General features: G+C 40.3%; 1 protein-coding gene across 2 annotated transcripts in view; it reads right to left on the reverse strand.

The window, feature by feature from the left end:
* Window positions 1–15077, reverse strand: part of DOCK1 (dedicator of cytokinesis 1) — a 262795-nt gene that overhangs the window by 225386 nt on the left and 22332 nt on the right. For both annotated transcript variants that reach the window (XM_065746466.1, XM_065746465.1), the window contains exons 3-11: window positions 14950–14990; window positions 12610–12665; window positions 11094–11190; window positions 7930–8078; window positions 4551–4686; window positions 3341–3498; window positions 2705–2786; window positions 2162–2297; window positions 1761–1833 (exon numbers count right to left, since the gene is read on the reverse strand). In XM_065746466.1, coding sequence (XP_065602538.1) covers window positions 1761–1833; window positions 2162–2297; window positions 2705–2786; window positions 3341–3498; window positions 4551–4686; window positions 7930–8078; window positions 11094–11190; window positions 12610–12665; window positions 14950–14990 — 928 coding nt within the window. The remainder of the gene's footprint in view (window positions 1–1760; window positions 1834–2161; window positions 2298–2704; window positions 2787–3340; window positions 3499–4550; window positions 4687–7929; window positions 8079–11093; window positions 11191–12609; window positions 12666–14949; window positions 14991–15077) is intronic.

A 15077-nucleotide genomic window follows, 5' to 3' on the forward strand; every position in this document is an offset into this window, starting at 1 on the left:
ACAGCCATTGTGTTGGTGGCTAGTGAATGAATACAAACAAACAAAGATATGAAAACAGAGTTGCATGTGGTACAACAGAAGCGAAGCATGGAATGAGAAGAAAAATGTGGCTCATATGTACAGCCTAAGTCTACATCAGAAATAAGGACACCAGCATTCACCACGTGCATTCACATTATTCACACTGTTTGGAGTATACTTTTTCTGAAGCATGTTTTAATGTAGTGCTGCCAAAAAAAAAAATCACATTGTATATCTTTTCAAATAGCTGATTCATACAAACAGGAAAAAAAAAATCAGTTTTAATGGAGCAGAAAACTAGACGTGCCATTAGCATCCACTTTGACACACACAGACTCATTTTCACTGCGTATTTCCACACCTGCTAGAAGAAAGCTCACTACTAATTACCACACAGTGAAAGCACTCTTCCCTAAAGAAGTCCATTTCCCTTGAGAAACACAGTTACACTTCTGACTTTCCACAATAACTGATGCTGGTACATAGAAACAAAACCATTTGAGACATCAGGCATCCATCCATTCCCAGCAGCACTTTGACATTCTGTATCTATACCCGCAGTTCTTCAAACCACGAGGACTTCCAAACTTCAGTCCTTAAGTTTGATTTGTGCCTACATAATTTCAAGCTCTTTTGCTGTTGTTTTTTTGCATTATTAAAAGCCCTCTGAATACCCATTAGCCAATTAATGGAGGAATTTGATTAACATTACTCCATCGTTCACAACGTCGAACAGATGGCAGCATAACATTTCTTAGAAAGAAGGAACTAAGCATTGCAGCTCTACACACATGCACTTGACTTCTCCCTTCCACCTTTCCACACCTAACTGAATAAAAAAAGAAACCTCCATGAACAGATTTCTGATACTGCACTGAATGCAAACACATCAGTATTTTAGAGGGGTGCCATCAACGCTGTACTTGTGAGCTAGTGTTAGCTGTCTAACAGAAGTGGATATTACTGTTTTCATTTTGCCCTCTGTCCAATGCATCTTACAGACTAAAATAATAAAACCCCAAAAGACAGCAACTATGTCTTCAGCTTACTCACAGGTATGGGAAGGTTTGCAGTTTCAGAAGACTGAAACCAAGACCAGGTCCAAGCAGGATGCTAATCTCCCTGATCCTCTACACCAACTATGAGTGTGCAGCAGACAGTTCTCCTTTACCATCTGACCAAAATATTTAATGCTTCTGGTAAAATCTCGTTTGAAAAAGCCAAAGAATGAGAAGGCATTCCCAGATGTATACGAAACCATCTTTCAAATTTTCAACCTTTACTTTTACAACTACTGTAGGCCCTACTGTGCCATTTAATCTCCTACCAAGGAAAGGATTAATGCCATCATTAACTCATTTCACAGAGGTCACCTGAAGATGTCTTTTTCAGTCTTAGCCAGCGCTGAAACACAAACTTAACAATTTCAAGCACTGCACTTCATGAAGTGTGATAACCCTGACATCTTTAAGCAAAAAATAAAGAAAACAAAACCAAGAATGTACCTTTTAAAATCAATTTAAAATAAAGTTTTTTGGTGCTGCCACTACTGTAACTGATGGGAAGTTGCCAAGAAAAAAATTAATGAGTACTACTTAAGATAAGCTATCACAACGAAATAAATTAGCTTCAGAATACCACAGAACACACCTTGCAATCAAAAGTTAAGCTGCAATAAGACAAATCTCAAGTCACAATCTTTTTACTTCTGCTTACTCCTTGAACTATTCTTTACTTACGGTTGAAATGGTATGAAGTGCTGTTTGTCCTCATCATCAACTTTTCCATTAATTATGTCGGTAACGTCCATTACTGAAAACAAAGTACACTGAATTTAACAATCAATGGAAGAAGAAGAGTGCTGAGGGGACACCCTGAGGGGCAGGAAACGACAGTGACTAAGCAGAGGTGTGCAGTTTTCAAGCACAGTGCTTCAGAGTTTTCAGACAGAAATACAAAAACCACGTTTCAAATAAGCTTCAGCATCCCCAGCTACGTGCAAATCCAGAAAGCTACATTCCACCCTACAATACAGTCTGAGCTAACTTAACAGCTCTGTGCTTACGCCCTGGGAGTTTCCACACACCCAACCTGCTACACAACCACGACACAACACTCAGGGACACTGCACACAAGTTACCTGCCACTCCAAAAGGCCGTCGGAGCCCAGAGGTCAGCTTCCTCGTGTTGTTGTCCCTCAGCTCCATCCTGCCCACCCGCACAATCTGACAGACGAAACTGATTTTCTCTCTTTTCAGGTCTTTGCTGCCAAGGTCCTAGAAATATTACTTTTGTCAGATTGTTTTATAATAGTTGAATTATGAGTTCCACTTAGCACGCAGAACATCGTTTGCCTTCGTCATCCCAGGCTGCAGCACAAGAACAAATTGTTCCCAGAATTTTAAGCATGTTTGTAACGGTAGTTACGCCTTATCTTGACTTTTGTGTGAATTAGCTGCTCAGGAGGCCAAGTCATTTCTAGTAAATTAAACCTTCACGGAGCAACTTCAGCCTCGTGTTTTAAGGTTTCAAACAGACATTGATGGGGAGAGTCTCACAGGAGCCTTCAGCGGGACTGCGATTAGACACCACTCACACACAGGTTAATAACTCCTCAGTTATGCACAAGACATGAGAGAAATGCTGTGGACTCTGCCAGCTGAACCAGCCCCCCCAGACTTACAGTGAACACAGCTCGGAGGTTGTGCAACCTGTCGATGTCCTTGGGCAGCCCAGAGCTCGACCACCGCACCAAATAGTTTTCACTGAAAGAACAACGTTGTGAAGACTCCTTTTGTTTAAATGGCTTCACTGAATGTAAGGTTACCAAATCAAGTTACTGAAGACCATCTTAAACCCAACCTATCCATGCTAATCGAATTAATATTTACTTAGCAGACAGCTGCCATTTTCCTCTGCATGCATCATTCATAAAGGAAAGCAGCTCTTCAGCAAGGAAGTGTACAGATTTCAGTAAGGAAGCAGGGGGTGCAGGAATGGCTTGGAGTGCTGTCAGCACTGCTGCTATGTGAGTGCACACAGCCTTGCAGGTATGCTCATGTCTCATTTAAGCTCTGCACTGAAGACACGGTGTGATAAGGAACAGCACGACCCTGAAATGTACCCAGGGTGAAGGGACTTGCTGGATGCTGTGCTCAATACGACTGAAGTGCTGCTGCATCATTACTTCCCAGATAACCCCATCCTACACATTTCACAGAAATTTGACTTTCATAAGCCCTGCACCATCCTGCAGAACTACCTCACCACCGGATCCGAGGAAGAACAGAGAAGGGAGAACACTCAGGAGGACACTAACCTGATAAATTTTGATTCGTGGGGATCATAGAGAGACATGAGGACTTCAGCATCTTCCCCTATTTTGCAGACTACGTTTTTTAAATTTACAAATAAAGCAAACGAAGGAGTGGCAGCAAACTTAGCTTGTCTGTTGATATCGATATTCTGTTTCTGAGACTGTAATTCAAGAACAGAAGAAACTGGAATTTAATTTAGCCTAACAAATACCCAGCTGTTATAAAATCTTCCTGAAGCTTTTAAGACAGTAAAAGAGGAGTTATCTGTTTTGTCCCTGCTCTTGTCATCTTTGTTTATGTTAGATCCAGAAAATGCAGCTTGCTGTAAATTCTATCTTGAAGAGCTACACCGTAAGGAATAAAAAAATGAAATAAAAATAAATTAAGAAGCACTGACATGCTCACTTCTTAAAAAATAAAACTAGTCAAATGGAGATAAAAGTCTAAACCACTCCTGGCAAAAAAGCAAACTTGTTCTCCCCTGTGTCTCCTGTGGCAGAAATACTGCTCTTTTTACAAAATAGAAAACCAGGATATGACCATGGAAACTGGTTTAAGGATGTACAACGAAACAACTCTGGATGCAAAAAGTGACATGGTTTAAATCTAAATTAAGATGTTGACATCAAGTTTGGTAAGGTCTGTGAGCGTGTGGATGTGGCCCACTGCAACTCCAAGAAATCCTTCACCTGCATTAACACACTGCAGGAACAATGTGCTGCACTAACTCCTGCCACTGACCCTGGGAAGACTCCTCACAATGGAAATGTTTTTAGTTTTAAAAAATTAATGTTTGAATGGCAAAGAAATTGAATGCTTAAGTCTGAGAAAGTCTTTCTGTCTTCTCCCCCTGTATTTCAACAAATTTTCCACCCTTGGTAAACACAAACCTCACAAACATGAGGGCATTATTCTGCACGATTCACCAAAATGAACCCTCAGGAAAACCTAGCACACAAATCTGCTACCTCTGCATCCCCAACACTGATCTACATGCACAGCTGATTTATTGTTAAAACTGTAAATTTTAATAAGTCTTTTAAAGGAAAAAAGACACAATGGTTGAACAGCCCCTGATGCTACTACTTATAAAATATTTAAACCTGGTAGCTCCTCATAAACACATCAAATTCTTCATTACCAATGTTAACAAAGACAAAATACAGTCTTATGTTTCAAAGGGAAAAGGCACAGTTACACAGCAGTTCTTACTTTTTCCTCCAGTAACCTCTCCTCAACTTGCTTGGAAGCAATTTCATGTGCCCTGAAAAGGCTGATGGTGCTCGTCTGCTCCGGGTCCAAAATATTACCATCTTCATCTCTAACAACCAGATCTAAATCAAGAATCCTGAACAGAAACGGAACACGCTTGTGAATAACAGTACTCAAACAAATGCTTAAATAACACCTGCAAAGCATTTACTGTTAACATCATGTGCACCTGATGTGTGATAGAAATAATTATTTGATACTTGGTCAAACTATTTAAGACATTACCAGCCCAGAAGATAAGCATCCCCAGCTGGAAGAAACTTTTTCCCACCAGCACAGGAAGAGCTGATATACATGAAATAGCAGAACAGCTGGGGAAGCAGTTTCTCAAACAACTGAATTTTCAAGAGTTGTTTGTTGGAACTGTCAGATGAAACAGAGAAGATATCCACATTCACGCCACATGCAAATCGGTCAGTTCTTTCCTTCCCACTATATTCTCCTCCAAAGCATATTAATCATGGTTTAGTGAAAATCTACAAAATACAGGAAGGCACAAAATGTTTCTTTTTATTGCAGGCAGAAGCCAGGTTTCCGTCAGCACTGAGTTAACATGTTTATCTTCTGCAGTGAGGAGACCACGTTGAGTCTTTTTCTGTGGAACCACAGTGCTGGCAGAGGAATCAAGGATAAGGAAAACTGAAGTCTAAGTTGATCTTATCTCTCTGTTTATCTTTTCTAAGACTTACCTCCTCATCTCCCTGTCAATACAAGTGGTCCCAAATGTCACTACCTCTAATTATGCAGCCATCTCTCACGATGGAGCAGCTGGAACTTTGCCTTTGATATGTTTGATCACTAAGCTTAAATCAAGTTTGCTGGACCTGAGAAGCCACAAAATCACAGAATTGGAAGGGACCTCCAGAGATCACTGAGTCCAACCCCCTGCCAAAGCAGCTCCCAGCCCAGGTTGCACAGCTCGGTGTCCAGGAGGGTCCTGAACGTCTCCAGAGGAGGAGATCCACCACCTCTGTGTGCAGCTCCAGTGCTCCATCACTGCACTGGGAAGAAGTTCCCACACACACTGGTGCAGAACTTCCTATGCTTCAGTTTGTGGCCATGATCTGAGTAAATCCTCTTTGGACAAGACCCAAAAGTCCAGAAGAGAAGAGTACGAGCTGTGGAAAACTCCTTGCCCACCTGACAAGGGGAAAACCTGGAGGCTTGGAACAGATCTCTGAGCTTAAGTCAATACAGAAACCTTCTAATTAATTGCTCCATGTTACCTCAAAGCTTGACACATCACGCAAGCAAGCCACAGAGCACAGGTCACTAACAAACACCTCCCAAGCTCCACTTTTGGAGTGGAGTGTACCTAAATATCACGAAAGTCTTATGCACTCCAAGCAACCCACAGATGAGATTTCCAGTGAGAAAGTGGTTTCATCATTGAAGGCAAACAGAAAAGCAGCCAAAATCATGGCTTTTGGACAGCAGCCACAGCAGAAGACTGTCCCACTGGTCCCTTGCACCAGGCCTGTATGGGCCTGGATGAACAGCAGCACAGCTCTGCAGGAGCCAGCCAAGTGGACAAGAGGAAAGGAACTCACAGGAGGAGCAACCACCCACAGCACAACAACAGGACAAGAAAGGATGCACAGATTGTGCAAACAAACAGAAGGAAACACTACTTTGGTTTAATTCCTTCATCTTATTTTTTTTTCCTAAGCATCAAGTTAAAGGATAAGAAATGTATTTCTCCTTCAATGTCCCAGTTACAGATTTTTGCAAGTGAACAAGAAACATGTTTTCTCAACAAAATGATCCGACCCAATTTCAGACAAACAATATAAATACAACTTCCTAAGAGTACTTTTGCTTCCTCAGTTATTTTGACAACGTGCAGCAGAACTCTCCTTGTTATTTATAGGAATACCTTATTTACAAATCAGTATTTCACAAAACAGGAAAAGTTAGAATATAGTTAGATCAGAAGACATTTATAAAATGCATAATGAAGTCTGCATGCCAAAAACATCACTTTCACTTATTTTAGTCAGAAGTGACTGTAGGATTACATTAAGAAGCATATGGGATCCTTCCAGCTGTGAGCATTTACTCAGAAATTCACTTCCCCTTCCCTCCTATACTACACAGACAATGTTCTGATCACTTAATTAGTCCATCAGAACATTATGAATATAAAGCACAGCACAAGATGTTCTATTGTGTTTGAACACTGAGCATCTGGAGGTTTTTCAGAGTAACTTTAACCAGCTCCTCAGGCAGATGGTAAAATACAGTAGCCAAACAAACAGTATCAATAACATCTGGGTAATTGTCTATCGGGGTACAGTGGCCCACATCTTGGATGATACAGGCAGAAGAATTGACTGAAAGGGGTCGTTGGTTTTTTGTTTCGTTCTGATCTGTGGCTTTTGCTGTTCAAGGGCATGAAGAGGAATACTGCAAGTTTGCCAGCTCTCAAAGGATGAAGCACAAACAGCTGGAATATGATGAGTTACTGACATCACGGGATTCAAATGCTGGTTTGCTCAACACTTTTTCAGTCTCCATTGCACAGAGTACTACAAAGTTCTCTTGATACTCAAAATACTCCCTCAAACCTTTTCCTAATTTAAGAGGAAGTAATGATTTCTCACTTTTCAATCAAAAGGGAAACCCTTGTATGGACAAGTTGTAACTTAAAATTAAGAAAAGCTTTTGTTTTTATCTAGATCACTGTTTGGAAGTTACTCTATCATCAAAAGTTAATACAACTGAACTCCGGACATATCTGATGTAAGGAAACTACATCGATGTTATTTCTTCATTTTTTATATCTATTTCCTGGCTGGTTAGATGCTTCCTTTTTTAAACCTGCCTGTTGATCTTTTGGTGCAAGCTACATACTACATAAACAGCAATACGATGAACTCAGCTATGCTTCTGAGCAAAATCATCACACTGCAGTATGAGTGACTTGAGGGCACACACAGCTGGCAGCACTGGGAAGGCAATCATTTTTTATGCTGCAGCATACAGTTTAAATGACACGTTGAGCAGAGGAAATACTTGTGCTTTGTAACTGACCTTAAAAAGAATACACGACTTCATACTAATCTCAAATCAGTAGTGTCAGCAAGCAAGGAAGAGTTACATATGGATTCTACTTTGAATGTTATAGTTGCCTCTATACTAAAGAGATGCTGTATCAGCTTCATTCTTTATTACACTGTAATAGGACTTTTAATATAGTACTATTCCATCTGCATAAATAGAGGAACAAAGATACTGCAAGGCAGCACTGACAGCTAACACGAAACACAAAGCTGATTTGTTTTTATGTCACAACACTTGGAAAACACTGTTCACAAACCTGTTTCCATAGTCAATTTTGGCAGTCACCTTCTTTTTCAGTTCTTTGAGCTCATCTTGGGGGAGAGTCCCAGACAGTATTTGAGATCTCCACTCAATAAGATCATATATCATGTGCCGTACACTGCGAAACATTTCTCTGTTATCTTGCTGTTGGAAGGAAGAAAAAAAATGGGTACAAGTTAAAAGATGTTCAGAAGCCTTCAGAATTAAGTACATAAAATAAATTACAAGATAGGAATTTTGAAGTATATGAGCCTACAGCTAGCTCTGCCATAGAGCCTAACTTTCTATAGCATAGGACTCCTTGTATTCAGTGTTCTGCAGTCTGCTTTGGGTATCTAAAGGAATATAAATGTTTGTGTTTATACCATCTTAAAGTCTAATGGCTTTGAGTCATAACGTTTTAGATAACCCTCAAAATAACTCTCTTCTTAGCCCACAAAATCTAGCCAAGCCTTTAACTCAATACAGAAGAAGATAACTTTCTCAGCACCCTACACCACCAAATTATTTAGGCTATGCATAGCTGTCCTTCATTCAGACTCTTACTGGGCTGAAACCAACCTGAATAATTAAATAATTACAATAAAGTTAAAAGTCTGCTACATTTGAAAAATGAAAACCTGCAGAATGTGCAGAAAAAATAACACAGTGTCTGAAAGACTCAGGGAAAAATACATCTAACTGTGAAATGTAAAGGCTTCAGTCTGTTCAGATCATCGAAAAGCTGACTTGATTATAGTGTGAGAACTTCCACAGAGAAAATACCAGTTATTAAAAGCTCTTTAATGTAGCAGAGAAAGACACAACACGCTCCTGTGGCTGGGAGCTAAAGGCAGACAAATTCAAATGAGAAAGAGGTTTATGATTTTCAGTGCTGCAGGCAATCATAAACCAGTGAGACAAAGATCGTGCCACTTCCTCCACCATCTGCAAATCAAAACCAAATGCCTATTCAGTACCCAAAAAACACCAATTATGGGCTAAATAAAGGGATAAGTGTGGTCATTTAATAAGCTTTGATATGCAGTGTGCGGATAGCACAGATCTCTCTAGCCTGTAAGCTGAGCAGTTTGAAACCTGTTACCTCCAGTCAACATAACCCCCTTGAAAAAAAGGGACCTCAGAGCACCAGGTAAACACATGCACTTAATCTAACAGATACACTTGAGATAAAGTGATGAGCAAACTCAAACATTTTACCCATTCAACTGAGGGACCGGATCCCATCCACCACCGAGCTGAGGCCACTGGTGTTGTTCCCCTCTGCTCCTGAATGCCAAACTCTTAGCAAAGCACCACAGCACTCAGCTGCTCCACACCTTCCCACAAACAAATCCCAGCCACAGAGACCACAACAGTTAGAACAAGTGACTCCTATGTTAGGAGAACTTTATAACTTCTGGAAACAACTTACAGCTACAGAAAGCACGCACACATCCCAGTAAGAAAGCTTGGGACAATGACTCTTCCTATTGCTCCTTTCTCCCTATACACGCACCACAATCAAGTCTTGATTACACAGTAGGATAATCTCCCCTCACATCCAAAAAAGGGGACATTAATGCCAAAATATCACCTGCACTGTCAGCAGTAATGTATGTAACAGTGGAACTCAGAGTAAATACAAGTTTCACAATCTGGTCAGCATGCAGCTTCCCAAACAGTTGAATCAGGTGACGTCTGCATATAAAACACAGGGGAAATTAAAAGTAGTCATCACTGAAGAAAATACTCAGGGTCCTTCTCAAAACCTCCTACCTTGTCTCTCTCAGCTTCTCCTTGTGCCTGCTGCAGACTCTGCTCCTTCTATCTCACCTCTGCCCACTGATTTCTACCTTGCTCCTCAACACAAGAGCTCTCAAGAATTGTCTCACATTAAAACTCTTCATGTATGTTCTGGTTTTCTTCACGCATTGCACTGTCCTCCATCTCACCTACTGCAACGTGGGATTCAAGCAGGCTGGTTGTGATCCTACCTTTACTTTCATGGCTGTGATTCAAAACATCTTAAGACCTAAAATCCCTACAATGGGCTTTAGGTCAGGCACTCAGAAATTCTGGTTTCTATCCACCTTCAAATATCCTTTAACAGTAAGTAAGTATCAATCAGACATAGGAAAATGGGAATTTCTCATTTCCTGCCATCTTCAAATTTTCCTGTGTTAAGAGCAGTAGTCCTTGGTGGTAGTTTCTGTTCTCAGTAACATTACAATAATCACTCTTCATTACACAGCCTCTCGTGTTATGACTGAAGACTTCAAATGAACATTTATAAGGGACAGATATTCTGCATTACACCCTACTTTAACACTTTCATTTTCATGCAGCTTCGTCCTAGTGCCCCTATACAGTGAAAGCATGAGAAGTCAGAGCTGGAGTACCAAAAATCCAACACCATGCTGTTGGTTTACAGTGGAACTGCTGTTCCAGCTGTGTGTTTGAACACTGCTTCCACCTTACTTACAAACACTTTCCTGTGATGTTTCACAGTGAAGAGAATGTATTTCTCTATTCACCCATTAGAGAAACTTGTTTATTGCCATAAGTTACCAGGAATGCATTCTTACATGCTTAGAACTTCAGTATATGAGAAAATGGAAAAATAATTTAAGGCATGTAATGTAAGGTCAATGAATTTGAAGCAATCAATCAAGCACAAGACCTACACTGATGTATCCTCATAAGGCTGAGGTTTACACCAAGCAATCTGACATCAAATATTACAATTTCTCCATGATTAGCAGCCTCAAAATATTTTCTGTTTAACACAGCTGCCCACAGACTGGGAAAGCCTAATATAAATATCTTTAAAAACAGTTTGTTCTGGATAATAATACTTGATAAAAATGGATTTTCTGCCTATGTTAGCCATAATTGCTCAACAAATCACTACTAGATGAAGGTATCACTCCACAAAGCTGTCTCTGCACAAAAAGCACTAAGTATTTTATAAAATATGCAGACACAATTCTGAGTTTTGTGCCTCAACACAGATGATGCTGAAGAGCTGCTCCACGTAAAGCAGCCATCAGAAAACTTCAGAGAGGGGGAAATCCACTACCAGCTTCTTCATACTTCTCACTGTACCTTTCACAGCACTGCTTTCTTTTCCCCACAACCCACGTAATATTGGAAGTGTTTTACAGACTTGGTACTTACAACGTATAATTGCCGCCATATGATGGACCATTCCCGTAGTGTTGTGGTGACCTCCTGAATCAGGGGCAGCTCATTGGGTATGACAGTTTCATGTTGTCTGAAGAGAAAAAACGTTGAGTTAAGTCCTAGCTTTGGGTAGGACAGAGGAGTTGTTTCTAAAATGGAGATGACCACCAGTTCCAAACCAGCCCAACGATGACAGGCTTCAAAAGAGCACCACTTATCACATATCACACCACGTGATGTAAAGGATATCTAAAAGAGGGTTGAGGCTATGCTATTAAGCTCAAACTTTCTTCCCAGCCTGTGCCTATACTCACAAGCTATCAATACATACCTCACAGCACCATTAGGTATTGAGAGGCTGATTTCACAAGGAGCGACCAGGAGGAAAGGCAGATACACAGCACGTGCAATGCCACGACACTAATGTCTAATTGTTTTTCAAATCATTGGTCTTACAAAGAGCATGCAGGTCATGACCACTACGTTTCTGTCTGGGTTTTAAAACTGTGCCATCCAAGTACAAAACAGCAGCCAGACCTTTTAACATTTCAAAAGTAGTGTACTTAAAAGTAGTTTTCTAATCAACAAGAAAGTTGTCATTATGCAGCAATCATATGATTAGTAGTTTTATCATTTACATATTTAATAGTGTATAAAAATAAATCAGGCACAAAGGAATGAAATAGCTTAATCCTGTTACACTCCGTTTCATACCTAGCTAATCATTTATTAATTTCATTTGGCATTTTTCTGATTTTCTGGGTGGTTTTTTTTCCAGCTTTTTAAGGAACCTTTTCTACCAATGTTATGAATTTTAAAATGCACAGCCAGCAATACTGGTCTGATATATAAGGATCTGAGCTTTAACAACAGCTAAATTAAAAACAGCTCCAGCTATGTACAGCCACATCAGACAAGGGAGCAGGAGCATCACAAAACAAACCATCTCTCAATGCACAGCTGTTCCCCAGTAAAGCAGGAAACTTCTCAAGGAGGCTGGAAATGATGTCTGGACAATGGCTTCAGAGAGGGGTCTAGTTCATAAGAGTTACTGCAGGGGTAATTCAGTGCCTTAAAAACTTCATCTGTCTAAAAGGAAGGTATCTCACACCAAAAGCTTCTTTTAGCAGATTAGACAGAAGTGTTAGGATTTGAATGCCAGAAGATAACCAAGCTGTGATAACTGAAATCAGAACTAAAAGAGGAGTGGGCTGGAAGAAGTTCACCTAAGTAGGTACATGTCAAGGGAGTCACAAAAACTATAAAGAAATGGATCGATTATCAAATTCTTCCAGCTCTCACATCCATGCAGAGCAGCTCAGCTATGTGAAGATGCGGCCAGGGATGGCACCATTGGCAGCAGTCCCTCTGCTGTTGCACAAACACACACTGCTGGTATGAGCTCCTTAACTAGCAGGAAACAAACACAAGGTATCTGATACTGCACTGAAATTTTTATCTAAGAAAATAGGAAAATGGATTTTCTGTGATCCTCTCAAATGAAACTCACCCTTTTCCTTCGACTATTGCTTCCTTAAGGTGAATATAGGAGGCAGGAAATATGCCCTTTGAGAGGGAGAAAAAGAGAGGAAAAAAATTAATGTTGCATATAATACATTTATTATCTAACAATTCACCAGTATACACTGCCAGGTCTGCACAGAGCCATTCACATCCTTCTAAGAATCAGAATTTTCTTTTTAAACATACATTTAAATATTTTATCATAACCTTTTGAGGAAGTGTTACTATAGCCTCAGCAAATAGATACTCAGGTTTTTTGAGCAACCAGGTCTTATGAACACACTTTTTAACAGAGAAATCATGGCTGAAGGATTATCCTACTGAATTCATCTACAGGACATGATGGAGACTAAGAGCTGTTGTTATATTTAGTGGGCATGGTGGTGATGGGTTGATGGTTGGACCATGCATCACACTGGGCTGCCTGGCTCAGGTGCATGGCATACATTTAAGAGCATACACATGCAGAACACAGCCATCTCACAACACAACCATGGTATATGTAGTGTCTTTTATCATCAACATATCATTAGTATGTCAAAAACCTCTTCGTTAGGCAGTACTGCAAAAGAATAGTGCTGCTTTTCTTATTAAAAAAAAATTCTCAATTACTCTCAAGACTCTAAGAGTAATAATTTGAAAATAATATATATTTTAAAAAATAATTCTGAGAAATAATAATACTGAGAAATAATGCTGAGAAAATTCAACTCACTCACAGTGCTAGCAGTTCTGTTTTCTCTGTTTGGGAATGCAAAGCAGTTCTTAGAAAGCTGAGTAATTCCTTCCTCAAACTGTGCCTTCTTGTTTCCTACATCCCCTCTTAACAGAGCATAGCAGGAATCTCTCTTATGATGCTCCATGGTAGTGTTCATTTTATGTCATAACGTTATACCTACTCTGAATTTACTTAAAACAAAACTGTTTCTTGCAAAGATGGATGAGAAACAGTCTGCACATTTCACTGAAGTGCCTGAGCTCTCAGCTGCACCCTGTGTTTGAGCACGTGGGCAGTGAGGTCAGGGAGGGAATAAGTAAGAACCTAAAAGGAACCAGCCAGCACCACCAAAACCAAGCCACCCAGCAGAGAGGGCAGAACAGCTTCAGGGGAGAAAGAAGGCAGCACAGGTCACCAGAGTAGGAACACAGAAATAACCAGGAGGCATGGTGTGCCAGCAAGATGCACCACGTACAGCAATATCAGCAATGTGGATGGGAAAGAAATTAAGAAGGATGAGTGTGCTCTGTGGGCAAGCATATCTTCCATTGCCTTTAAAAAGAATTCTACCAAAGCTTCACATTTTAAGGGTTGCAACTCACGACAGTATCATAAAAAGAGTTTTCTTTCAAAAGTTGCCACATTTAGCTGAAGTTGGAAAAACACTGCAACACCTGGAATCAATTGAAGCCAAGAGGAATGCATCAATTCTGTGTAGGCTGAATGGAGCATGCTCGCAGAATATGGTTTGTAAGAAATTTAGCACATCTCCAAAAAAAGAAAGCATTAAAATAGAGTAGGAAAAACACAGAGCAGGCCTGGGTAAGGAAATGGGTGGGATGAACCACAGAGCTAACTCGGTACTTTCAGACATTCAGAAACAACAACACTGTATGCAAACATGCAAATTTTAAGTGTTTTAATTTAAAACCTAACGAAAAAAAAAAAAACAGAAGTTGTGTAATTCTGGTTAATGTCTGCTGCAAAGTAAAGCTAAAAAATAAAAATAGAACACAACATCACAAGCAGCATTTGTGCTGTTTCCTTACTTTTTATTGCAGAAAAGCTACTATAACCAGCAGCCCTTTATGCAAGCTTAAAACCAAACAAGCAGGTTAAACTGTGCTGCAGAAGATTACTGCTCCTCTCATGAAATAAGACTGAAGAAATCACAATGTAGACCTCATCAGCTTCTGAGATGCGATGGCACCATACAAGTAATGTGTTATTTAACAGACAGCAGAGCAAACTGTCAGCCTGACAGCACATCAGCTGGGATGTGAAGCTCTTCACTTTTTACAGAGGTGAAGGCTCTGGCACATGACTTACTGCAGAACACAAGCTACTGCACACCAAACTATCTGAAGTAATGGTGTACATACACATATAAATTGGAAAAAAAAAAATAAAAATAGAGAAATAAAGTTTTCAGGTCTCATTACAGTCAGTGCCAGTTAACTTGAAACATTCCCATTTAGGCCAGGCTGGCAGTACCCCAGTTCTCAGAGATCACTGCCATGCAGCAACACATCACATCCAAGATCTCTGCTCACAGCAGATCCACAAAGGCACCACGCCATGTCCAGGAGACAAGTGAGCAGCACTCACCTTCTTGGATTTCTTCCTCAGTGTATAACCCCTGTACCAACCTAGGGGGGAAAAGAGAGGAGAGAGCATTAAAACCTTACACCTCCCAGCAGTGGCTCCTTCCCATTTCAGCAGCCCCTGCAGGCTAA

This window comes from Cyrtonyx montezumae, unplaced genomic scaffold (assembly GCF_038088225.1).
Source record: "Cyrtonyx montezumae isolate F1298 unplaced genomic scaffold, pur_monq_1.0 scaffold_4, whole genome shotgun sequence".
Classification (NCBI taxonomy): domain Eukaryota; kingdom Metazoa; phylum Chordata; class Aves; order Galliformes; family Odontophoridae; genus Cyrtonyx; species Cyrtonyx montezumae.